Below are 26827 nucleotides of genomic sequence, written 5' to 3'. Positions count from 1 at the left end.
GTTTCTGAAGTTGGCTGAATTTGAAATTCAGCAACTATCAGAGCTCCAATCGATCCACGGATCGATTGGAGTACCTGAATCGATCCGTGGATCGATTCATAAAGCAATTCTCGCGAGCAGAAGCTCGCTGGATCGATCAGCCGATCGATCCACACATCCTGAATCGATCAGTGGATCGATTCAGATAGGTTGAATCGATTGGAACCCAACTCCAATCGATCCAGGATGCTGATTTTGGCTGGGAAGGCCTGATTTCAGCACTCTAAACCTATTTTAGTCTAGGTAACCATTCTAAACCCCTGAAAATACATTTGTATACATAAAAAGGGTGTTTTCGTGTGGAAAACAAGGATGGATTGGTTAAGGAAGGCTAAGTTGAAGTTTAGGTTGAGGTTTGCTTCAAATTTTGAATATTTGAACCTCAAAACTTCTAAAATTGGGTTTCCTAAAGTTTTGGGGATTCCAAGTCATTGTTGGTGCAATGATAGAAGTTACCACCATGTCTTTAGGGGGAGGGACTCTTTAAAGACATGAAAATTATTTTTCATGAACCTGGGAAGGTGGTCAACCTTCCGTTAAGAACATGCTCAAGGTTGAGCGTTTGAACTTTAATAGGGAGTGGATATCCTCATTGTTCAAGTGGCTTCAAGTGGATAATGTTCAAGGATGGGCATTTGCCTACATTGGGGGAGAATGTAGGGTTAAGGTTAATGAAGGGTATGGGACCTTCATTATCGTGTTGATCACAACGAGTGAAGTTGTGAACAACGATGAGCAATTCTTCAGGGGGAGAGTTTTCAACAAGTGAATTTGTTGATATGTGCCCAAAAATGGGGCATGGTTTGATGTGTGCCAATAGGGGGAGAATGAAAGGGAGTAAGTTAGGCTTTCATTACCTAGAGGGAGTTTGCCCTCTTAGGGGTAGAATGAAGGGCTTAACTTATGTATTCATTACCTAGTGGCATGAAGAAGGTTTAGGCTATGAGATTAGCCTAACTTACATGTGGTATTGTAAGTGATAATGTTGGTATTGTCAAACATCAAAAAGGGGGAGATTGTTGGTGCAACATCTCTCAGGTCAAGGTTGACCTGGTTGACCAAGCTTGGTCTTAGTTTGGGTTTCGATGTTTGACAATGCAAAGTTGAATGAAGAAGAGTCAAGTAGGTCAAGGATGACCGGATACTTGACTGGGAAGTCCTAGTGAGTGAAGCTAGGCAATTGGGAAGTCCTAGTGAGTGAAGCTAGGCAGAAGGAAAATCCTGGTAAGTGAAGCCAGGTGAAAGACCTAGTGAGTGAAGCTAGGCAATTGGGAAAGTCCTGGTGAGTGAAGCCAGGCAAGAGAAATTCAGATGGGTCAAGGTTGACCAGACATCTGGTGAGAGTCCAAGTAGGTCAAAGGAGTGACCGGATACTTGGCACAAAGAGAAAAGTCCAAGTGGGTCAAAGGGATTGACCGAACACTTGGTGGGAAGTCCAAGTAGGTCAAAGGAGTGACCGGATACTCGGCACAAAGAGAAAAGTCCAAGTGGGTCAAAGGGATTGACCGGACACTTGGTGGGAAGTCCTAGTAGGTCAAAGGAGTGACCAGATGCTAGGCATGATGTACCAATAGGTCAAGGTTGACCGGATGTTGGTTTGAGAGGCTTAGGACTTGGTTTTAGGCAAAAACCAAGAGCTGGATCGATCAATGGATCGATCCAGGAGCTGGATCGATCAGTGGATCGATCCAGGCATTTCCCAGCGAACAGATCCGTGGATCGATCCAGAGGTCCCAATCGATCAGCCGATCGATTGGGACGCTGCTGGTTCGCGCGATAAGCGCTGGATCGATCCGTGGATCGATCTAGGCGTTTTCTCCAGAGCACAGAGGCGCTCTGGATCGATCCGTGGATCGATCCAAAGCTTCCCCGATCGATTGGGAGTTTTCGAATCGATCGGGATCCGACCGTTGCGTCGTATTTGAGCTGCAGGCGTGCGATGGCTACGACATCTCTTCACTGATTCAACTCAGATCTTCACCAGCTCCTCCACATCTCTCTCCAAGCTCGAGATCACCAGTTCTTGAAGGATCTTGGAAGTTCTCCAAGTCAAGAGGCGGATCTATTGCAAGAGGAAGAAGTTAGGGTTAAGGTTTTTATTGCATATCTTGTAAGCTTTTGCTTATCTTGTATTTCCCTTTCTTCTTCTTGTACTGAGAGGGTTGTAGGGCTTCTCCGCCTTTGGTAGTTACCATAAAGGAGTGTTATTCATAGTGGAGGGTGTGTGTGTTGGTGTGGATCCTTGGATTAGTCATCTCTTGTGAGGTGGATACCAAGTAAACCAACCGTGTTAGCGTTGTGTGATTGTTTCTTTGTATTTCCGCTGCACATCTTTGAAGGAACGAGCACCGAACGAACGCGACGAGCTATTCACCCCCCCCCCCCTCTAGCTCAACCGATCCTAACACACCTATGCGTGAGAGAGTCTCTCCCCATGCATAGGTTTATAACATCAATACATATGTCATAATTTAAACCAATAATAAAACCAAGAAACTTCATATGAGATTAAAAACTCATGCACAATAAAATGTCTTCGTCTCCACCTATTTATTTCATTCATATTTCCAACACTCTCTCCATCCCATTGAACTTTGCACCCTCCAAGTAAGCTACATTTGAGATGACAATTTTATTTTCCATTTAGAGGAGATTTACTAACTTAAACCATAATATTTTCTTCCTTTTGTATGTATCAAAACATACTAAATGTATAAACAAGTAGCGAGGCATTTCATTTTCGATAGGTAAGTAAAACTTACTATCAAAATCATGAGTATAAGAAATTAAACAAGGTGAACTCCAAAACTCATGTACTTTCCCCATAAATCAAAATATTCATCATCGTCCATTGGTTCCATATGTGGGCATTTCTAAAGGTTCCATCTTAAGGTGTCGCCGGAAAGAACTATACCAATGAGTTACATATTGTGCATGTCAATAGTATAATTGGGTGCTAACTTATATATATGACATTATGCATTTAATTCTTGCAAATATACTGAGAATATGATAATAGGCATAAAACTTTGATTGACATAATCAATATCCTTTGTACATGAGAATACCGAAGTTAATCTCAAGTTGTGAATAAAAGAGGAAGAGGTTAAATGTACTAATGTGAGACATATTCCTAGATGAGATTCATAGCATATATTAAATGCAAAATGAATATGTAAGAGCTAGCATGTTTCAAATTTTTAATATTTTAGGGCTTAGAGTCACAAAATAGGTACTTGGACAACAGAGTTGCTTCATTCATTCCATGTTCAAGTTTTTAGGAGATGATAATTATAAGGAAAATATATTAAAATACAAATTTATAACATTTAAGAAAATTTCTATAGGTATATAGGGAAATGTTTAAAAAAAATAAAATGTTTTAGGTCAATTTGATAATTTTAGATTAAAGTTGACCAAAATACTTCAATTTTTTTTATAAAAAAAGTCTAGGGGCATTTAAACTTTTTTAAAAAAAGAAAGGATTTTTACTACCTCTACTCCTTTAATCAATGGGGCCTCTCCTTAAATCAATGGGGGCATATTCCTAGATGAGACTTATAGCATATTTTAAATGCAAAGTGAATATGTAAGAGCATGTTCAAGTTTATAGAAGATGATAATTATAGGGAATTTTTAGAATTATAAAAATAAAACAATAATTATCGAATATATTAAAATAGGATTTATAGAATTTAAGGAAATTTCTATAGGTATTTTATAGGGAAATGTTAAAAAAAAGTTAAAATGTTTTAGGTTAATCTGATAATTTTAGATTAAAGTTGACTAAAATATTTCAATTTTTTTTAAAAAAACTCTAGTGGCATTGAAACGTTTTTTTCCCAGATTTTTACTATTGAAAATACATCTACATCTTAATTCAAACCTCTCCACCCTTAAGGGTGGGATACTATACTTAGATATCTAAAGTTCGAGACTATGTATTATAAAAAAAATTTCCCTCAATGAATAGCGGATTCAAGAATACTAGTTGTCAGGATGAACCTCCACATATGCTTTCCCGATTTATCTGGATAACCGATGAAAAACTTTCATGGAACCAGGCCAATCACCCTTAGGATTAGTCAGGATGAAGGCTTGTTGGATATTTAGTGCAACTTAAAAAAATGAGGGTCTCTCTAATATATGAGTCAAGCTCTTGTTTCTTAGCCCAACCTATATTGTCTAAGCTCAGCTAAGCCATGGACCATAAATGGCCTAGATTTTGAAATGTTGGGTCAAGCTAGGTGATGTCTAAAATCCATAAGTGCACGTCTGTGCCACATAATAAAATATCGTTCCTTGAGACTATAAATAGAATATCAATTCAAATCGCGAAGTAAACTATTTAAATCAATTGAAATCAAGTGAATCGTGATAAAAAAAAATGAACTAAAAAAACCAAGAATAGTTCCAAGGAGAAAAAAGTATTTGGGGAAGCAATTCTAGAACTTTGATTTCACCATGATGATCATTGATGCCTAAATATTATTCACTCCTTTGCTTCTGTGTTTGATAATCATGAAGGTGGTATATCCTAAGGTACCCGGTATAGACTTTTGGAATAATACTGATGTGTCTACCTAAACCCAACGCCTACTTTCAAGGTAACCTTACTAAAGTGATCACTTTTTCAAGGAAGCTCCTATTATGATGCCTCACATTCCTCTAGGTGTTATCCCCTACTTTGTGATATCAAATCAAGGTAAACTGATTAAGCTTTGTGATAGCCAATTGTGCCCTCATGAGGTTTTGAATTACTTTCATGTACAATCCCTTAAGTCTCAAACTTTAGGGGTCGAGGAATTGGGTTCACCGCTCGGTCCTTCCTCATATCTTGTGAGATATGAAAATGTACGCTAGTGTCATAGTCATATATGCATACTAAAGTCGGATCATAAATCAACATTACACAATAAAAGAGATGAATAAATATAAAACAAGTATCAATAATTTATTGGGCTACTCTATCATCCTAGAATTAAGAGAACTACTTCACGGAGATGAAGTTACAATACAAAGACATGGAAGAAGACATGCTATAACTCAAATAAAAGAAAAAAGAGAGAAAACTTAGTCATCATTTGTGTTTGTCTTCAGATGAACTCTAAGCTCTGGGAAGGATAGAATCTGGATAGCTCTTAGAAAACAACAATGTCCTAGGGTTCTTTGTCACAAGGAAACCCCTCTATGGGAGGGGAGACTCCTTTGATCCTTGGATGTTTTAAATAAGTGTCCATTGGTTCTTTTATAGCCTCCAAAGATACCAAAACTAAGAAATTTTCCTAAAAAATTGGAGACACTTTCCTAAAATACAAATTTTTCATAAAAAGAGGGGATTGTCGCCACATGATCCATGGCCGTGTTGAAAAACATAGTTAGGTCATGTCAACTGTTGGAGGTCACTTCAGCGAGCAATAGTGAAAAACACGATCGTGCTTAAAAGCATGATTAGTCCATGTTTCCTTTTGGAAGTCCAATCATTGCTCCATTTCGCGCCTAGCTCTTCAAATGATGTATAGTTGTGTCTCCATTTTAACTCTAAATTTGCATTCTATCAATAAAAATATGTAAAGAGTAAATTTCCAAACAAAAAGGATGAAAAAAATATAAAGATAATTAATGTGTGTCAAATATGCTCGTGTAATGGAACAAATACATGCAAAATAGTATCAAAAACATAAGCATGAAACATACACATTAAATACCCCCAGATTTAAACTTTTATTTGTCCTCAAGTAAAACCTACAATCTAAACCTATGTGTGTGAATGATACATCATAATCTCTAGTGAATTTATCAAATCCTATCTAGTGGTTTCATTAATAAGCAAAGACACACGAATCATCCCAATGCGACCTAACCTGAATGTTCTTTATACACATTGAAAAAGTGACTCGACTTTTAAGCTTCAATTATCAATCCTAATCAAGTCTTCATCTCATTGTGTTCCCAAAGTCTCGAGTACAAGAGGCACTTATCTATCAAACATGCAAGGATTCTCCCCCTTAATACTTCACATTATCTACACAAGATCTCAAAAGATCACTCATCTTTGAGATAAACTAATTAATATTCACAATAATCTTTGATCTTAAAGGGTCACCGATTGTTGTCACAACTATCGCTTGCCCAAATTAAATTAATAATTTATACTCGGCCGAACCCATTAATCTATACTAAGGCAGTATAGTAGATGGCCCGGGTTATCTTTCTCGTGGAACTAATGGCAGGATGTTTGTTTTCAGATGAAATTAAACCAGAGGTTTATTTTGGGATTTTCTAACCCTCATGCAATAAATGAAATCCTAACTAACTAGTAAAGATACACCCATAACGCAGTATCACTCTACTCTATAAGCATCACTTTTATAGAATAAACATGAATAAAGAAATTAACCAACTATCCTATCTAACTATTAAAGATTTTCCTGCACCACATTGTACTCATACTACTACAACATAAGAATAACCCTCAATAGGCATGATATGAGCATAAATGAACTAAATAATTTAACAACAATAAACTAAATCTAATTATGCATATATGATCAAGCTGCACTACATTATCGCCCTATGATACAGAATTAACAATCATATATAAATGAAGCTAAACAAAATGCAACACTAAATAATCAAACATGATAAGGAAATAACACAGATCAAAAAATAAATTCAACTAAATTAACCAAACCCAATTCCGCAATCAAATCAAATGACTACCCCCTCCGTCACAAGGGGGTCCGGAGATGGAACCACCACTCCGGTGGACAACAACGAAGATGTTGGCGGCTCTTGCTTCAACAACGATAATGATATGAGTCTCCCACCGAAGAACCACTCCAATGGAAGTTGAATGTAGATGCGGAGATATTGTCTAATACAGTCAACGATGCTCTCACTAGCACAAACCACACTGATTTGAATAGGTTGGATGAAACCGAAGAAGAAACAATATATATAGGACTTGCTGCCAAAGAAGATGTCGAACAGACACCTGAGTTCACTAGGAAGATTCCTTCCTCCACAAACCACGTCTACAGGGAGTTCTCTGTGGCCCTCGGTGTTGGATCTCAGAAGGTGGCTTCACAGGAGAAAAATGATGAACCGTTGCCGCTCTTCTTCCTCTGCCCATCCAAACCACATAAAGTAGGGGCATCGGAAGAACATTGGGAGATGAAGTACACACCGGAGAACCACTCCGGTGAGGTGCAGAAGATCAAAGCTCACCGCTGCCCTCGCTCGCCTTAAAACCCTTCCTTTGCAACCACTCTGGTAAGGTCAGAGAACCACCCCGATGAGTTGAGCATGACCGAAGGTGTCATCGTCGTCGCTCGCAGCTACTATCAGGTATCGCCTCCCTTGCCATTAGAGAAATAACAAAATCAGGGAGGGGGCATCGGGAGATTTTTGATGAAGAAGAAACATGAAACAATGCCCGAGCCCCCTTTGCTCTAAACTGATTATTTCCTTTTAAGCCTCCAAGTGAATGGACCGGTTCACTTGAACCAGTTGGAACCAACTAAACCAGCCCAAAAAATTGAATTAGGGCTTTGAAATTGGGTTCCTCGAATTATGCTTTGATTTAGGCTTATACAAATGGGATTCTTCTTCTCTTGCTCTCCTCTAAACAATTGCAATTGAACCAAACCATCTTTGGACTAAACCGGTGCTCTTCTTCTCAATTGTTGTCTTCTTCAATTCCTACAAAATAAAATATAATCAAATAATAATCATAATATTCCTCAAATATCAATCATCTAACTCAAGTTTTCCCCAATCACTATGTCTCAAAGGGGTACTATGTCATCTCCACTCATGATCCAAACACTTTTTTCATCATTTTTTTAAGCTTTCAACAACACACAATTTCTTTTCAACTTTTTTTTTTTTCTAATTTTTATCAATGAGATCCACAACCTCAGTATTTCTCTAGTAACCAAAAAGTAGTGAGGGTCATCTAGAAAACCAAGGTGCTAGTCCAATGTATGAATCAAAGCTATTCTTAGATATAGCAACTATCAAAATCAAGCATAAAGTGTATGAAAGATACTAAACAAGTAGGCTAACACCAAAATTATCCAACTCAACAGCACTCATGTTATGCCACCTAAGATAGGAAAAAAAATCACTAAAGGTACAAGCATGCTTTTAATAAAAAAATAGAATCCATCATGCTAATGTCATACTATAATGAACAAGCAAACAACGGAGGATGACATGGTAAACATGATGATGCGGCAAATAAAAGAAAAAAAACATGATGAATTATGCAAAACAAAAATAAGAAAGTTATCAAACAAACAAACTAACCTAACTAAACTAACTAACACCCTAGACTTGAATATAGCATTTTCCTCAAGGATTACAAAATTTATTGTGGAGGAGGTGAAAGAGGGAAATGAGGGAGGTTACCAAATGATACGTGCCTGGTGTAAATCTCATAAATATGTTGGAGATACTCCATCTAGCGGTCGTGCTTCTCCTCACGATATTAGTGTTCATCGACTTTCTGATAGTATAGCTACGCACTCTCATTATGCATACCGAGATGCATCTCTGTTCAGTTTGTACCTCTCTAATGGCGGAGAGAGTAATCATGATCCTTGAAAAATCATACATCAAATGCCCTATAAAAAGAACTAGCAAAAGAAATAAAAAAATATTTAGGTGGGGTGACTCGTGTGGATGGGTGAGGTGGGGTTCCGTATCAATAGGCTAGGGGATAGGGTAAATGGTCCTTAAGAACCTATCAGTAACAATCACCATCCCTAACAATTATGTGCATAGCTACACAAGCCTCCATATTCATTCTCTAGCTACCTCTAGCTTCCTCAAATCTAGTCAAATCATAATCAAGGACTTGGGCTATGGTGGTGATACCGATCAATCCTCCAATGACAATATTCCTCAACTCTCTCCTTTCCTCACCATAAGGTATTCAAAATTAAATCAAATTCCTCCAAGGTCATATGATGATCATTGTTAAATTATCAAAAAGTAATTCGACATTATTGATATCATTCGCCTTGTAAAATATTAACTTCCATCGCATTAAAAAAATCAAGGGTAATCCTAAGATAAGTACAATACTTCATACTCGTCAATCCATTCCATCCTACTCGACATATCATCCCTAAGGCCAAGACTAATCAAAACATAATTGTCTAAATATCGGGTATTAACAATTTTCCTCATAGCAAATATGTCATAACGAGTCCTATGATTAGCATCTAGAAAAATAATGTCAAAGGGGTTAGCATAGTAACCCTTATCCGAAGCTTTGTACTTCCTCTTGTTGTGCGAGCTTGAGTCTTTCTTCTAAAGTCCTCAAGTAAGTATGACCCTCTGAAAAGGCTTTACATGATATTTTTCATATCTAAGACTAGGCCGTTAAGGATTCTACTTTGTATTTCTCTTGAATGAGCTTTGATTTAATAGATTATGGACTCTGTGGTTTATCCCAAGTAAAAAATTATAGTCTCTTAAATTTGGTCACATCAAGTCAACACATGTATGCTTTTCCACACGGTCTAGCCGCATTTCTTGCTACTTTTTTCCACACCCATTATGGGGCATGACCATACTTTTCCACACGGCTAGGTTGTGTTTTTTTAGATCCTTTAATTTGCCACACCCGTTATGGAACATGGTTGTGCTTTTCCACACGGCTAGGCTGTGTTTCATTCGGGAACTCCTAACACACCTGTGGTGGTTGCCATGACCAACTTGTGGATGCTCCTAGCCCTATAATAAATCAAACAAGAAACTAAGATGAAGAAATAAAAGAAAAACTCAAACAAAGAATAAAAAAAAACTTAAATTGCCTCTCAATAATCATTTGTTTTAGGTCATTAGTTTAGCCCCTGTCAATTTTAATTAGGAATGGATGATTTGAGGTAGTTGTGCCTCTCTCTTTTTTCAATGGACTCCTTAATAGAGCATCCTTTAAATATTGCTCGTGTCAGTTTAAGGTACTTGCGAACCCTCCTACCAAAGGTTCTTTGTCCTTCATCAAATTTGCTCGGTCTCACAATCTGTCATATGTCTTAAACCTTGCTCGTGGAGGAACAAGACACCTGCTAACTCCAACTCTCAGTCCTTTATTGAATACATTTAACTTCAAATGCTCACAAGTGGGATGCCCACGGTATCCTTCTATCGCTACCTACTATGAACTATTTACCCGACAACAAACATGCTCAATAAAAGTTTGATTAGTAGTCTTATATAGTTCAAATAAAATTTTACCTTCGTCAATCGTCAAGGAGAGTTTAACATCAATTACTATGGCTTTGGCAGTGCATAATAAAAGCTTCTCTAGATCCTTGAGATTTGAAAGTAATTGAATTAAAATATTGTACTCAAAGTCTTAATTTTAAATTCTTCAAGCTTCTCTTTAGGTGGTATTTGAGTGGCTTCATTCTCTTTGTTTTTCTTTATCATCTTCATTATCCTTGCTCTTCTTAGGCTCCTCCCAAGCTTCACCAATCCTTATAGTAAAGGACTAGTCTCGAATAGATCTAAAATTTGATCTATCAACCGTTTGATCATCACCATTAACCGCTTGATGTTGTTGTTTAAGACCATCATAGCTTGGTCGTCACCTCAGTTTATTTAATGAAATTTTCTATCAAGATTTCTAAGTTAGATTTTGATGTATGATGGAATCCAAGGATACGAGTGTATGATTCTCCTACGGCCACCAATTGTAGTTGGGGATGGTATCCCATTGTATCACTTGTTTCATACGAAGGTGCAAATATTATCGGACAATTATCGGTTGCATTACCTATTGCACCACAAACTTACAATAACAAGTAGAAAAATTCACAGCATTAGATGCATATAATACTTTTGAGTTAGAGCTTCTATTTTTGGCATCAGATTTATTCACCTAAAAAAATGGAAAAAGAATCAAAATGACAGTAAAATGTAAATAAAAAAAAAATTAAAAAAAAACAAAGTAAAAATACAAGAAGGAGGAAAAAAAAAATAGCTGCTAAAGTGCAAATAAAAAAGAAAAAGGAAAAATAGCAACAACACGAAACATGAAAAGGAAAGATTAGCTATCAAACTGAAAAAAATAAAGAGCAAATCTTTTATTTCATTTGTTTTTTTTTTTTTTGTGAAAGAAAGTGAAAATAATAAAAAAAATTAGATGAACCAAATCATAATAGAACTAATATCGATTTGATTTGAAATAGTACCCGACAACAACACTAAGAACTTGATATGTGAAATTCACAAGTGCACGATTATCGTCAAGTAATAAACTATCACTCACTCGGACTATAAATCGAATACCAATTCAAGTCGTGAAACACATTATCTAAATCAATCAAAATCAAGAGAATCATGGTGGTCTATCCTGAGATACCCGATATAGACGTTTAGAATAATACTAGTGCGCATAACCAAATGTCGTGCAAATTTTTAAGGTAGCCTTACTAAAGTGACTACTTTCTCAAGGAAACTCCTATCACAATGTCACACGGTCCCTTAAGTGCTATCTCCTACTTTGTGACGTCGAATCGGGATAGACCCGTTAAGTTTTATGATGCCAATGGTGCCCTTATGAGATTTTAAACTATTTTCATGAATAACCCCCTCATGTCTTCAACTTTACAAGTCAGGGAATTGATTTCACCTCTCTATTCTTCCTCGTATTCCTTGGGATATGAAAATTCGCATTAATGTTATAGTCATGTATGCATATTAAAGACAGATCATAAATCAACACATCATGTAATAAAAAAGATGAATAAATATAAAGCAAATGTCAAAAAATTATTAGGCTACTCCTTCATCCTAGAATTAAGAGAACTACTTCATAGAGATGGAAGAAGGCATTCTACAACTCAAATTAAAGAGAAAAGAGAGAGAAAGCTTAGTTGTCATTTGTGTTTGTGTCTTCGGATAAACTTTAAACTCTCGAGAGGACGGAATTTCGACGGCTCTTTGGAAACGAAACTCTCCTAGGGTTCTTTGTCACAAAGAAAACTCCTCTTAGAGAAAGGGAGAACCCCTTTAATATCTAGATGTTTTAAACAAGTGTCCCCTTAGTTCTTTTATAGTGATCTTTAAAGATTCCAAAACTAATCAACTTTCCTAAAAAGTTAGGGCACTTTCCTAAAATATAAATCCATAAAAAGAGAAGAATGCCGCCGCACTATCCACTATATTGACTGTTGGAGGGCATGTTAGCGAGCAAAAGTGAGAAACATTGTCATACTTAAAAACATGGCCAGCCCATGTTTCCTTCAAGAAACCCAATTGTCGTTTTGTTACATACCAAACTTTTCAAATGATACACAATTGTGTCAAGGAACATGGTCATAACATGCATTATGCTATAAAATCAAGTTCCAAGGCTCTTGTCTCTATTTTAGCTCTAAATTCGCGTTTTGTTTATAAAAATATGCAAAGAGTAAATCTCTGAAAAAATAAAAACAACGCAAATATAATGAATATATGTCAAGTATATTCGTGCAATAAAACAAATGCATGCAAAATAGTATCGAAAACATATGTATGAAAGACACACATCACTAAGCCACAAGTAGATGGCAGAAACTTTTTTTTTATTTCCTATAAAATCTTCCTTAATCTCATCTTTATTTCTCTTAGTTGTACTCATTTGTTACTTTTTCTTCATCATTCTTTTTACTACGTGTCTTTTCACTAGATTCGTCACTAATGCCCTATTTACTTGGGAGAGCATATGTAAAAAGTGTAGGAAAGTTTTCTCTGTAGAAACAGTCTTCACAATTTACTTCATTAGAAAAGATGGATTACCCTTCTCTTCCTTTATTTACTCCCTATCAAATAGTGGATGGATGGATTTGTAAATCTATCTGTGGATTATTTGTTGGGGTGTTTTTTATATGCCCAAATTGGGTAAAATGTCTTTCTCTTCTTTTCCTCTACGCTCATCTCCACCATGCCCACCAACCATGAACCAAGCGAGGTGGCTACCAGGGCATCTCCACCACCCCATTATCGCGTCGCCAACCTGCAGTTCTTCTTCTTTATCGTCATCGTCCTCCCCCCACCTCCCCCCTCTGTGGCCTTGCTGTTGCCTAAGAAGCAGTACCTCGATCGCAACTTCACTGGCACCATCATAATGGCTGCCCTGCCCGCTCCCGATGTTGTTCGTCTCCATCAACAAGTGGCAGAGCATCCTCTCATCCAGTGCCTTCGCCAACTATGCGGGCGCACCAAAAGCATCACGAGGCAATGCAAAATAAAATTCAGAGAAAGAGAATCAACAAGGGAACTAACTTTTAAAGAGATCGAGGTTCTCTGCAAGCAACATTAAGAAAGTTCTTCTGAACTATTTTTCGCATTGGATGGAAGAAGTGTAGTGAAGAAATCAATAGAACAGAATAAAGATCTAAGAACAAACAAAAAAGAAGGAAGAAATAATTTGTTTTCTTCTTAATTGTAAAGGTGAAATGTGTACTTGGAAGAAACAAAAAAGCAGTGCTGCGAAAGCATGGCGGGCCATTGTTGGATCTTAGCTTAGCTTGCTCGCCTCCGCATCGTTGTCAAGCATGAAGTGCTTAGCTTTCGGTGATGATATCTCTGGCGACCTAATTTCAAACTCCTCACACCACTGCTTGTGGTCGTTGGCCGCTAACAAAGGGAGGCTTTCTTCTCTCTTTTCCTTCATTTCAACATGATTCCCTTCCCTTCTCTGTTCTTTCCTTTCTTTTCTCTTGCTTTGCAGGAAAAGTTTTTTTCCATAAAGAATCATTTCCTTTATCAATATGCACTTGCAGTAAACAAAGCATAAGTATGAATATCCATACTATTTGAAGGAACATCTCCTAAACTAGTTTAGTTACTTTTTTTTCTTTGGTGTTTCACCTTTTCTTGCTAAGCTACAAGTGCACTTCCTTTCTTGGTCTTTTTTATATAAGCATATTTGGTTTTATAAATGTCAAATCCTTATCATAATGTAGGCATTTGTTATAGAAGTCCATTGAGTTAATCAAGTAGATCTTAAAAATCCATTTAAAGCATATAGTTATTAGCCTATTGATGAGTCTCCTTGTAGCATCTTTGTATTTGTGCAATTGCTTCGTGGCAAGATGTTAAAGGGAAGATGTTATTCCATTTACTCATAATTTAATTTCAAATTTTAGCACCTAATAAAAACTATATAAAACCAACAATTTTTTTTTTTTTTTTGATCGATTGGGTCTTTTAGTGTAAGAAAAAAGGGTCTCTGGGTTTAATCAGCTAATTTGAACTTATTTTACTATGTTTAGGGTTAAACAAGTCTATGCTTGGGTTGAACTAGCACAGTCATGTCTACCTTAGGTTAGTAGACTTTAGATGCAAGATTTTATTAACGCCATTTTCTCAGTTTAGATGCCAGATTTATTAGAGCCTTTCTCTCTTCATCTACCTCACGACCTCAACTTGATCCTGATTGTGAGTCGCACGATCGTTGCAAGTAACGATGGCCATCTCTTAAAATCAGCAACCCTAGGTCCTCATTTTTAAATTCAAGTTTTTCTCATTTTTCCTTCACTATAAAAAAAGTAAAGGGAAAACTCTATTTTGTTTTCCATGACTTCAATTGGAGATCAAGATTAGAGAAATATTCTCTCTACTTTTTCTATAAAATATTTCCTTCTCGCATAGAGACCTAGGCATAAAGAAAATTGCAACTCTGAACACAACCAGAAAAATCAATCCACCTTTGAAACAAATGAATACCCTTGTGCAAATAATTAAAAAATTAAAATAACAGAAGCAACTAAAATTCCCGTATGATTAGCACAACATAAAACATTCTAACTAAACGAATCAAAAGCAACCACAAACTGGGAGTAGTTAGAGTCCAAACACACCTAGTTTTCAGGCACTGCTAGGAAGTTCAGTTGGTAAAATCTATGTTTTTTAACTCTTATTTTGACTCAGGTACTTGTATCTGGTATGGATGTGGTTACAAGTGCCTATGACTCGAAATTGTGCAATATGATGTGTTTATAGTTACATTAGATGCTAACTCTAATGTCAAAATTTGATATCAACATCCTACAATGTGGCAAAAGGCGATTCGCTCGCCTCCAACGCCCCCACCAACCTGTCCTTAGGCCAACACGGAGGAGGTAAATCACGAGTGACTATTAGCCATTAGTGCGAATGACCAAGACATAAGGGAGGTTATGCTCGATCACGCCGAGTTTCAATCCCAAGACCTCATGTGACAACACCTCATGCCTTAACTATCGCACCGCCTTGGGGAGACAATATCAACATCCTACAAGAGTACAGAGATGGATGATGGATACTAGCATCAGAGATTTACAGCGTACAGAGACACCTGAGTAACAGGCATAAACTTTATGCTGAGTAGGCCAGTTCTAGGCATTGACTAAGTTCTAGATTAGGATTTAGTGACCTGAGAATCATTTTGGAATACACAAATAATCACATATAACAACCGATGATATGCATTAAAGCGGCATGAATGAGTGTTGTGTGCTTAATAAAATGGCACTGCTACATGATACACATTCAGATCGCATAAAATGAATTAGACAGTATGATTACCATGATGTCCTCGGAAGCAAAGATTTTACAGTTCTATTGAATTTGACAGTGATAAGAATAATTATGATAATAATAAAATTACAAAAATCATAGGTCCAGTAGATGCATGAATTGAAGACAGCATGATTCTTTTCTAAATAAGAGAACACTGACTGGTACTGAAACTCCTTTCTACATACCCACCTTATAACCAAAGAAAAGGAGAAACATGATCTACCTCTTTCTTGGATGTGAAACTGATATTAATAGAAGCTTATTTGGTCGCATGAGCCTGATATGGATACTGCAAAAATTATATGTATTTCAACAACCTTAAAAACAAAGACACCTAAAATATACAGGCGATGTATAGGATTTTGTTCCAAGAACATGTAGATCGATTGGCTAAAGAAAAACACCTTATGGTGGAGATATTGAGAAATACCCAACTTCAGATTCAATTCCAGGCATTCTCTTGAAAGATATCTCTATTGCTCCTGTGAATAATCATGCTTGACCCAATTGCTTCAGATGAGAAAAATATCGTGATTTTGATTTATAGCTTATTCGTGAACCTGACTACAATCAAAGCCACTGTCAACTCTTAGGCATTCTTTGCAAAGAACTTCTGGAGTCTAGCAATCAAGGTTTCCTTTGAGATCTCAAATCCAATAATAGCTACTTCTTTTAGTTTGTTAATTTCCTCCTCACACTGTTCATAAATAATGAAGACACTGAATAGACACGTCAATCCTGCATATGTTGACATAACAAGAATGTTAGTTGTTGAAAAAGCTTAATCTTTCTCTATATAGGAAAAAAAATTTAGTTGATTCTTTACCGATGCCGGCCAATACTGAGATAGGAATTTGCAACAAAAGTTTGATTAAATAGAGAGAACCAGCTGCCTGCATCAATAAGGAGTTAATAAGTATTGTACAAAGTAAAACCTAAAATCTCGTGTCTTTAGGAACCACGAGTTAGACCTTTATATAGAAAAGAAGAAATAAACCAAAAGACCAAACTACCCCTATACTTATTCTAACACTCCCCCTCAAACTTGAAAATATAGATCATATACGCCAAGTTTGTTACATATGTAGTCAATCCGAGGACCTCTAAGTGATTTAGTAAATATATCTGCTAGCTGATCATTTGAGTTGACAAAACTAGTAGATATTTCTCCAGATATGACTTTCTCTCTGACAAAGTGACAGTCAACTTCAATATGCTTTGTTCTCTCATGGAAGACTGGATTTGAGGCAATATGCATAGCGGCCTGGTTGTCACATATGAGTGACATTTGTGTAACCTCTCCAAACCTTAGTTCCTGAAGCAACTGTTTTAACCATATAAGTTCTTGACTAGCAATAGCCATAGCTCGATATTCTGCCTCTGCACTGGATCTTGCCACAACATTCTGTTTTTTGCTTTTCCAAGAAACAAGGTTACCTCCGACAAATATACAAAATCCAGAAGTGGATCTTCTATCAGAGGGAGATCCTGCCCAATCTGCATCAGAATATCCCACGACTTGAGTATGTCCTTTGTCTTCATATAGACGACCCTTTCCTGGTGCGCCCCTGATATATCGAACAATGCGAGTCACTGTATCCCAATGTTCTTTGCATGGAGAGCTAAGAAACTGACTTAGTACACTCACTGCAAATGAGATATCCGGACGAGTGACAGTAAGGTAGCTTAGTTTCCCTACCAATCGCCTATACCGTTCAGGATCTGAAAAAGGCTCCCCCTGATTTGGTAGGAGCTTGACATTAGGATCCATGGGATTGTCAACTATCTTTGAGTTTAACATTCCTGTTTCTTCCAAAATATCCATTGCATACTTCCTTTGGGATATAATGATCCCATCTTTAGACTGTGCCACTTCTATCCCTAGAAAATATTTGAGTTTGCCAAGATCCTTTGTCTGGAAATGTTTGAAAAGATGTTGTTTTACTTGTGAAATCCCAAGATGATCATTACCTGTGATGACAATATCATCAACATAAACCACTACATAGATGCAACCAGTAGATGAGTGGCGATAAAAAACAGAATGATCAGCCTCGCTTCGAGTCATGCCAAACTGCTGAATTACGGTACTAAATCTACTGAACCATGCTCTGGGTGACTGCTTGAGACCATATAAAGATTTCCGCAAGCGACATACAAGACCAGAAGACTCCCCCTGAGCAACAAAACACGGAGGTTGCTCCATGTAAACTTCCTCGAGCAGGTCACCATGTAAGAATGCATTTTTGATGTCCAATTGATGAAGGGGCCAATGGCGAATTGCAGCAATAGACAGAAAAAGACGCACAGAAGACATCTTGGCAACAGGAGAAAAGGTGTCTCCATAATCCAATCCAAATACCTGAGTATAGCCCTTAGCGACAAGACGAGCCTTAAGCCGATCAACCGTGCCGTCTACACCAACTTTTACCGTAAACACCCATCGACAACCAACCACTGACTTCCCAGGAGGTAGAGGAACGAGATCCCAAGTCCCACTGCTCTGTAATGCACTCATTTCATCAAGCATAGCCTGTTTCCATCCTGGATGAGCAAAGGCATCACCTGCAGTCTTTGGAAGAGAAACAGACGACAGGGAAGACAGACAATAATAATAGGATGGGGAAAGACGATGATAGCTTAAAGAAACATAGTGAGGAGAAGGATTACGAGTGGAACGCATACCCTTTCGAACTGCAATAGGAACATCAGAGTCAGGAGATGGGACCGGAGGAAACGACGAAGGACTTGGCTCCAAAGATGTGCCCACAGCAGTGTCAGTGTTGGTCGGCGGCAGAGCAGAACGAGGACGACGCTGATAAACCTGCAAAGGAGGAGACGAGGTTGGAGGTGATAGAGGCGCCTCCGGAGGGTAAAAGATAGTCACTGGTGCAGGTGGAGAGGGAGAAACCTGTGAAGCGGAAGGACCAAAAAGGGAAACCGACTCAAAGAATGTGACGTCAGCAGAGATGAAGTATCGACGAAGAGTAGGGGAATAACACTTGTACCCTTTCTGAGATCGTGGGTACCCAAGGAAGACACACTTATGAGACCGGGGAGAGAGTTTGTCAATGCCAGGATCAAGAGCATGAGCAAAACAAATAGAACCAAAGACCCGAGGTGGTAGAGGATGAAGGGACTGATGTGGATAAAGTACCTGATGAGGTATTTTACCCTGGAGAGTGGACGAAGGCATGCAATTGATGAGATAACACGCAGTAAGTACCGTATCACCCCAAAACTGATGAGGGACATGAGAATAGAGAAGAAGAGTCCGAGTGGTTTCAAGGAGATGACGATTCTTGTGTTCTGCAACCCCATTCTGTTGAGTGGTATGAGGGCAAGACGTGCGATGCAGCACACCATGAGATGTCAAGAAGGTACGAAACTGAGTAGACAAATACTCGCGTGCATTATCACTTTGTAAAGTTCGAAGGGAAGTACCAAATTGAGTTTTTATTTCAAAGAAAAAGGATTTAAAAATAGAAAACAATTCTGAACGATCTTTCATTAGATATAACCATGTACAACGGGAAAAATCGTCTATAAAAGTAACAAAATACCTTGCCCCCATTGTAGAGGAAACACGACTCGGACCCCAAACATCAGAATGAACCAAAGCAAAAGGAGACATAGCCCGACTTTCAATACGAGGAGAAAAAGAACTACGAACATGTTTGCCTAATTGACACGACGCACAAGATAAAGACTCTAAGTGAGAAAGACTAGGATGTAACTGTTTCAACTTATTAAAACCTGGATGTCCCAACTGAGCATGGATAAGAAGTGGAGATGCCGCCGCCGAACCAACAAAAGAGGGTTGTTGAAGTCGATATAGGCCATGAGATTCACATCCGAAGCCAATCATCCTCCCCGTACTCCGGTCCTGTAAGGAAACAGACGTGGTAGTAAAAGAAATGACACAATCAAGAGATCGAGTAAGTTGACTTATCGACAATAGATTAAAAGGAGCGCCGGGAACATAAAGAACATTATGAATTGAAAGAGATGAAGAAGGATGAACAATACCAATACCGGATTGAGTTTGGGAACCATCGCCACCATTGTAAATTACGAAGTAGTGAGAGAGGAAAAAGGATTTATTACCGTGATATGACGGTGGCCCCTAATCAAGAACCCAAGGACCAAGAATGAGATATGCCGAAAGGAAGTACCAATGGTAGCGAACTCAAGCCGATCCTCAAACCATTTCGGAAAGTCGAGATAAGGTGTCAAGTCGAATCGTGTTAATCGTGAAGTCAAGGAGCAAGAACTCGAACAATCTTAGGACGAGGAGGACGACCATGTAAACTCCAAAGATTTATCAATCGTGTTCGGTGGTGATCACACCAGGCGTCCTTCGCACCCTGCGAGGTGGAGGTCCTTTGGTCGAGAGACCAAAGTCGACGAAGCATCGTCAAGAGCCGGGACACGGAGAAGAGTCGCCCAGGTATTTTCCATGGTAGCTTCTGTGGGGCTGCCCAGGATCTGGTCACGGACATGAGAATAATCTGTGGGCAGACCATATAAAGCCAAAGACATAAAAAATTTCTTCCGATTTTCAAGCTCTTCAACAGGATCGGCCGCAGGTGGGAGCAGTTCATTGAAGTCACAAAGAAGGCTAGACACTGAACCCAGATAAGTTGACATTGAATCCTTAATCTGATTGGCGTTGAGGATAGTCATGAGATCTTCACAAACTTGATAGAGTCGCCGAGAAGTGTTTGTAAAGAGTTGTTGAGCTTGTGTCCAAACAGCTTTGCAGGTTTTGTGAGTACGGAAGACATTCCTAAGAGATGAATGGATGGTGGCTCGGATAATACAACACAACTGAGCGTCAACCTTCTTCCACAGAGGACGATCGGCGTCTTGAACATCTTCTTCAGTTTGAGTGAGATGTGTCTCATACCCCTGTCCAACAAGCCAAAGTTCAATGTGAGATGCCCAGGAGATATAATGTTTACCATCCAACTGCTCGGAAGAGAGGGGTGCAGTAATATGGTTGGTAAAGATTGAGGTATCTGGCTTTGGAGCGCCAGATGTAGCCATGAATAGAACTATGAACCAGACTGCGCTTGCTTGAACTCTCAAATCAGAAACAACAACCGGAAGGAGCTCCACCTCAATCGGAAAGGGCAAGGGCTGCTTATGACAGAGATGCTGCTGGTGGAGGTTCTTGGCTGCTGATGACAGAGATGCTGCTGGAGAAAGGCTGTTTGCTTGATCTTGGCGATCTCATAGACGTGGCGGAGGGTGAGGGAGGACGCGACCACGTGACCGGGACGCTCGCTACCCAACTCGAGGCCCTATGATGGACTTGCAGATGGCCTCGATGGAGAGATGCTTGCAAGAGACGTCTGCTGGAGAGGCCACGGCAGAAGGAGACGGCGCCCGCTGCTGGAGAGTTTGCAGCAGAGAAAGAGAAGGCGCTCGCTGCTGGAGAGCTCGCGCGGCAGAAAAAGAGAAGGCGCGCGGCAGCGAGGAAGGAGGCGACGCGGAAGGAGGCGGTGCGAGAAGACAGCGACAACGGGTGCGCGTTCGACGGAGGGCAGCGAGGCGACGTAGGCGGCGGCGCGTCGTCGACCGTCCAGGAGAGGCGGAAGCCGCGGAAGGAGTCACCGACCGCGTTGCCCTTGTCGAGGAAGGAGATGCTCGCGGCGGCGAGAGAGAGAGAGATGTGGTGAGAGAGAAGCGGCGCCGAGACAAGGGAATTAGGTTTAGGGTTTTAACCTCGCTCTGATACCATGTACAAAGTAAAACCTAAAATCTCGTGTCTTTAGGAACCACGAGTTAGGCCTTTATATAGAAAAGAAGAAATAAACCAAAAGACCAAACTACCCCAATACTTATTCTAACAAGTATAAATAAATAAATAAAATTGAAAACTTTGAAGTTACAAGAAGGTTACCAAACCCAAGGGAAAAAATAAAGAAATCTAACCAACAGCAACTTCCATGACAAAATAGCAGCAGCATCATTGTCACTGGAATGAAGGTTTTCAAAAATATATAAAAAAAAATAAACCTGAAGTTCTCTATTCACCATTGTGCTTCTGTTTAGTTATATATGAACCAAAGAATTTTAAGTGATATGGAATACTATGGTCTAACAATAAAGGGGTAATATTTAAAAGTGAGCTTCCAAACCTACCACATGTTCTGTTGCTTAAACTCAAGGAACAATTCATTATTGTCAAAAAGAAAACAATTGCATCCATGTAAACAAGCCCCAATTGTAAAAACTTAATAGGTTAACTGTGCCTTGAACAATTGCACCCATATTTATCAACCCATCGAGTTAAAATGAAGAATGACTGCTGCAGAAACTGTGCCTTGAACAATTGCACCCATATTTATCAACCCACCGAGTTAAAATGAAGAATGAGTGCTGCAGAAACTTTTGATGAAGGCATTGATCATGCTCAGCTTGGAGAAAATGCAACACTAGAACAGTTATTAAGAGATTCTGAAGGTATGATCTTTGCTGAAGTCTGTTGACTAACTTCCTCTCAAACTGATAATCTTCCAAGAAAGAAGCATTGAATTAGGGAAGGAGAATTGCTAGATTGTACATATGACATATGTTAGGGTTTCCATATCTTCTCTTAAAAAACAGAAGAGGAAAAAATGCAACTAGTTTTTCCCCCCATATTTCATTTGTGAGAAAAGAAGAAAATGTGAAATTTACAAGAGAAGAAAGAAAGAGATTGACATTAAAAGAGACTTAACTAATCTAGTTTAAACCTTATAATCTATAGGGGAAAACTTGGTAATTGAAAACGTAGAGGGTAAAAGAGAGACTCACACCTCCAAAAGAAAAGAATAATTACTTAAAGGCTTGTTTGTTTGGATGATAAATAAAAATGGAAGCATGTGTGGACGGATAGATCAATATATTATTCAGTTGGAAATATAGATCAGTCGGGTGGTATAAATTGAAGAGAAAAGATTCTGATTTATCTCTTATTTTTAGCCTTCCCAAGTTGGGAGGATCAAGGAAAGCATGGATGAGAATACTTAGTTGATTCTAAAATTAACCGTATAGTCTTTTATATTCATATTAATTGATTGTCCCCTTGTGGATTCTCTCACATGCCACCACAAACTCAGAGTTTTTCTTGCACAACATTGCCTATGCACTAATATCATCCTCCAGCTTAGTAGCAACTTCCACTATTTGTTACCCTAACTTTTGCTATCTTTTTTTTAAAATATTGATTTATTTTTTGAACAAAAATGGATGAATTACAAATTTATATTAAGAATTTTGGAAGTTTTTTTTAACAAAAATTAAAATAAAATGTTTTAATCATTAAAATAGTCTGATTATTGACAGTTTCTTTATTTCTTTTTATCAGGCTGATAGTATTATGTGTAGCCTTTAAACTTATTTTTCTTTGTCAAATTAATTCATAAGTGAAATTTGATTTATAGTTAATATATAGTGATCCTGTCTGAAGGCTAGGGAGATAGCACGCTGACTCTGGTGGATAATTTGTTAACTGACAGAAGACTTCTTTAGCTTAGAATGGAACCTTCCTTCGATCCTGCACACAGTCAGATAATCCGACAAAGCGTGACCAAAGACCAGGGAAGGGATTCCTTGCAAGAACTTTCGACGCTCAAGTCAGTACACTTTCAGCGAGTGGTCGAAGAAGAAGAACAATAATGGATATGCGTTAGAGTAAGGTCTAGATGATGCAAAATTGTGTACCTTACCAACGAAGAAGATCCCTCTTTATATACCACCTCTCACAACCTCCGCGATCATGAGGTGGACCCTTATGTCAGAGTTTGTTAGGTGATGGAAAGAATACAGTCTACAATAATAGTTCATGGAATCTTTTTTCTACCCACAGATGTACCTCTTTTGTCATTTATGACTTAGGCCTTTGATGAGGTTGTTGGAGTATACTATTGTAACGGATCAATTAGTGAGGAAATCCCCAAAAAAATATTCCCTGACAACTTGGACAGGTTGTTAGAATATTGTTGCTGTTTGTCTGCTAAATATATCTTGGCCGGTCCTTGAGCCGGCTGTTTAACTGGAATGTCTTTCATTGAATATATTTGGGACTGATCTTTCATTTGACCGGACATTTATAGTAAGCCCTACGAAATGAAGCACCTTAAATCTGTATTGGTATCAATCTACTCTGTCGTATGTTAAATACTGCCAAGATAAGTTCAGAGACAAAGATTCATTCAAGAAGTCATATGATACATCATGTATGTTAGAGTTTTATTTTAGGGACAATATAACATCAAGTAACTTAAATCTGGTCGATCTTTGTTCGGCTGACAGTTTATGCAATGTTCCTAAGGATGAGTGTCTTTAAGCTAGCCTAGTTTTTGACCGGCCGAATGTTACACAGAGAACCTTATGTTCAACCGACCTTTATCCGGTCGATCTAGTATAAAGAGGTTTATAAGGCTAAATGTCTTTAAGCCCGCCTGATCTTTATCCGGCCGGACATATATAGAGAGTCTTATGTTCGACCGACCTTTATCCGGTCGATCTTATATTAAGATCTTTACGAGGCTAAGGGCGATAAGCCCGGCCGGCCTTTGCCCGGCTGGGCGTGCACAAAGAGCCTTACGTCCGACCAGTCTATATTCGGTCGATCGTATATTAAGATCTTTACCAGACTAAGGGTGCTAAGCCCGGCCAGTCTTTGCCTGGCTGGGCATGCAAAAAGAGTCATACGTTCAACTGACTTTTATCCGGCTAATCTAATATAAAGCGATTTTTGAGGCTAAGTGTCTTTAAGCCCACCCGTCTTTATCCGATCGGGCATATACATAGAGTCTTCTATTCGACCAACCTTTATCCGACCGATCTAGTATAAAGAGATTTATGAGACTAAGTGTCTTTAAGTTCGCCCGGTCTTTGCCCGACGGGCATACACATAGAGCCTTCTATTCGACCGGTCATAAGGTCTTTGAGGATGGCCGGACTTTGCTCAGTCGAGGCTATAGAGAGCCTTATGTTCGACCGGCCTTTATCCGGCCGATCGTATATTAAGAGTTTCATAAGACTCAAGTGCCTAGAGTCCGGACGACCTTTCATTCGACCAAACTCTTTTGAACCCAGCCAGCTATTTATTGACCGAACGCATTATTTCTTTAGTTTCAGAGTAAAACCCTAGAGTCTTTATACTAGACCGGATGTGTACCTGGTCACATCATCTTGACTTTGGCTACCACATCATCTTCTGGATTTGCTTGCTATAACCCGTATCACTAGCCTCCCCTTTAAGTCTAGTCGAAGGAGATGCAGACGACTGACTGGACTCGAGTTTTAATCTCGTTCGCTCACCTTCTATACTTGGTGATTTTCAAGACTCATGTTCTTGATTGTGCCTTAGATACTTGATGCTTTTTTCCAAAACGATCTGCCCTCTACTAGGGCTAGTACCGAGGATATGCGAAAAGGCATTTTTTGCCACAAAATGTTTTGCTTGTCACGTCCCCTCATAAATGCATGTTTATGGGTGCATGCCACGTGACCTCACCACTCATTCTCTGCAACGCTTGCTGCCGTCGACCGCCTCGTATAATACACTGGCACGCTCAATTTTACAAATCAACGATCCTCTTTAAGCGGGTCATTTCAACCTAACGGTGGCGATTAAATTCCTCTCTATAAAACCCTAAACGTTTTGTGCCCTCCGCACTTTGCTTTGCATCTTTTTCGATCTTTCTCTCCGGTGACCTTCCTTCCTTCTCGAGACCCAGATATCCCAATAAATTACTCGTCCTCTATCTAAATTTTGTTCTATTATGGCCTAGGAATCTTTCGTCCCTTGGTACTCCTCCACCTCTTCAAGTTTTAATGCCTCTAACCGGGCTTACCTATATTCCCGATATGAAATTCCTCATAACTATTGTATCCATCTTCCTTCCCAGAAAGATCGTCCTCACCTTCCTCCCGATAATCATATCACCTTCTTTTCCGATCAATTAGTGGCCGATTTACGTTTCCTTGTCCACCCCTTTCTATCAGAGGTAAGTTAGTATTTTCGTATTCTCTTACATCAATTTGTTCCGAATGCCTTCCGGTATATATGTGGGATATTTATGTTGTTCTGCCTGTTCAGCTTCCACCTACCCGCGCAATTTATACTTATTTGCTTACCCCAAAAAATTAGAACTTGAGGCTTTCCTTTTCAGAGCTAGAAATCTCATTTCTTCTTCATAGAAATGTCCGATTCTATCACTTGGTCTACTGCTTGACAATCTTCGTTTCCTCCTTTTCTTGATCTTACAAATCTTAAACAAGATTCTATCTTTGTTTCTTATCTTCCTAAATTGAGTAGCCAACAGTTTAGAATTCACTAGTGGTTGCAAGAGAGATTTTTGTATCTATTTAGTTTAAGCTCCATCCAGAAAAAACTATCCTACTCTTTTAGTAAGTTGCAATAATTTGATTATTTTGTTACCACTAATTGAGACATTTTTTATTCTATGCAGTGGCCTCGATTTTGAAATCCCTGATTTCTAAAGAGATTGCCTTAGCCAAGGGAGAGCACCTCACTAAGGAGCAAGAGCTATTGACCGAGCAAGATTTACCCTCAATCGTCCCTGCCAGTGGGACTCCCGCAAGCCGCGCAACTAAAGCCACTGTTTCTGGAGAGTTGCCACCTGCTCCACCTTCAATACCTGACACTATTCCTTCGGAGCAGGAAGTTGCCCTAAAGAAAAAGCGCAAGGGGAGGAAACTCACCCTTTCCCCTACTCCTACTCCCAAGAGACAAGCACTCTCTGCTCTGGAAGATACCGTCCCAGAGGATGAACGAGAGTCATCTCTCGAACAGACTTTGTCCTCTCTCTATCCCATCCTCTCAACACCTGTCGGGTGATTCACCAGCTCCAGACTTATTGACCTCTCATCAGGGAAAATCCATTGCGTCTGTACAAGCAAAGTCTAGCTCACCACCCATCCTTTTTTCTCTACCTTCCGCCTAAGATTCAATTTCTCCCACATCTCTCTTTCCCTCTACTCTCCCCATATTATTAGGAGATCGTCTAATAGACGCTTGGTCAGATGCCAAAAATCGGCTCGTGAGCTTCCCCCTAAAGAGTTATCGGATGAGTTTTCATATGAGCAAACTAAGGTATTGTAACTTTAATTGACAATCTTTCATTTATTTCAACTGCTTATAATCGTACTTATTTTTCAGCGCTGAGTAATTAGCATGAGCGTTACTCAACAATTGCATGAT

The 26827-nt window shown here is 38.9% G+C and overlaps 1 protein-coding gene across 4 annotated transcripts in view; it reads right to left on the bottom strand.

Moving 5' to 3' along the window:
- Positions 1-15622: 15622 nt before the first annotated feature.
- Positions 15623-26827, bottom strand: part of LOC122001417 (3beta-hydroxysteroid-dehydrogenase/decarboxylase-like) — a 33419-nt gene continuing 22214 nt past the window's right edge. Inside the window, exons 9-11 of one of the 4 annotated variants that reach the window (XR_006117356.1) lie at positions 16430-16496; positions 16008-16341; positions 15623-15892 (exon numbers count right to left, since the gene is read on the bottom strand). Coding sequence is in view for 3 of the 4 variants with exons in the window: in XM_042556138.1 (XP_042412072.1) it covers positions 16193-16341; positions 16430-16496 (216 nt within the window). In the remaining variant the exon portion in view is untranslated. Of the gene's footprint in view, positions 16342-16429; positions 16497-21612; positions 22125-26827 lie in introns of those variants that run through there. The other 3 variants (XM_042556138.1, XM_042556139.1, XM_042556140.1) reach the window with 3 other exon arrangements.

Source organism: Zingiber officinale, chromosome 7A (assembly GCF_018446385.1).
Source record: "Zingiber officinale cultivar Zhangliang chromosome 7A, Zo_v1.1, whole genome shotgun sequence".
In the NCBI taxonomy this organism is placed as follows: Eukaryota; Viridiplantae; Streptophyta; class Magnoliopsida; order Zingiberales; family Zingiberaceae; genus Zingiber; species Zingiber officinale.
This window is presented reverse-complemented; position numbering and strand designations above follow the sequence as displayed.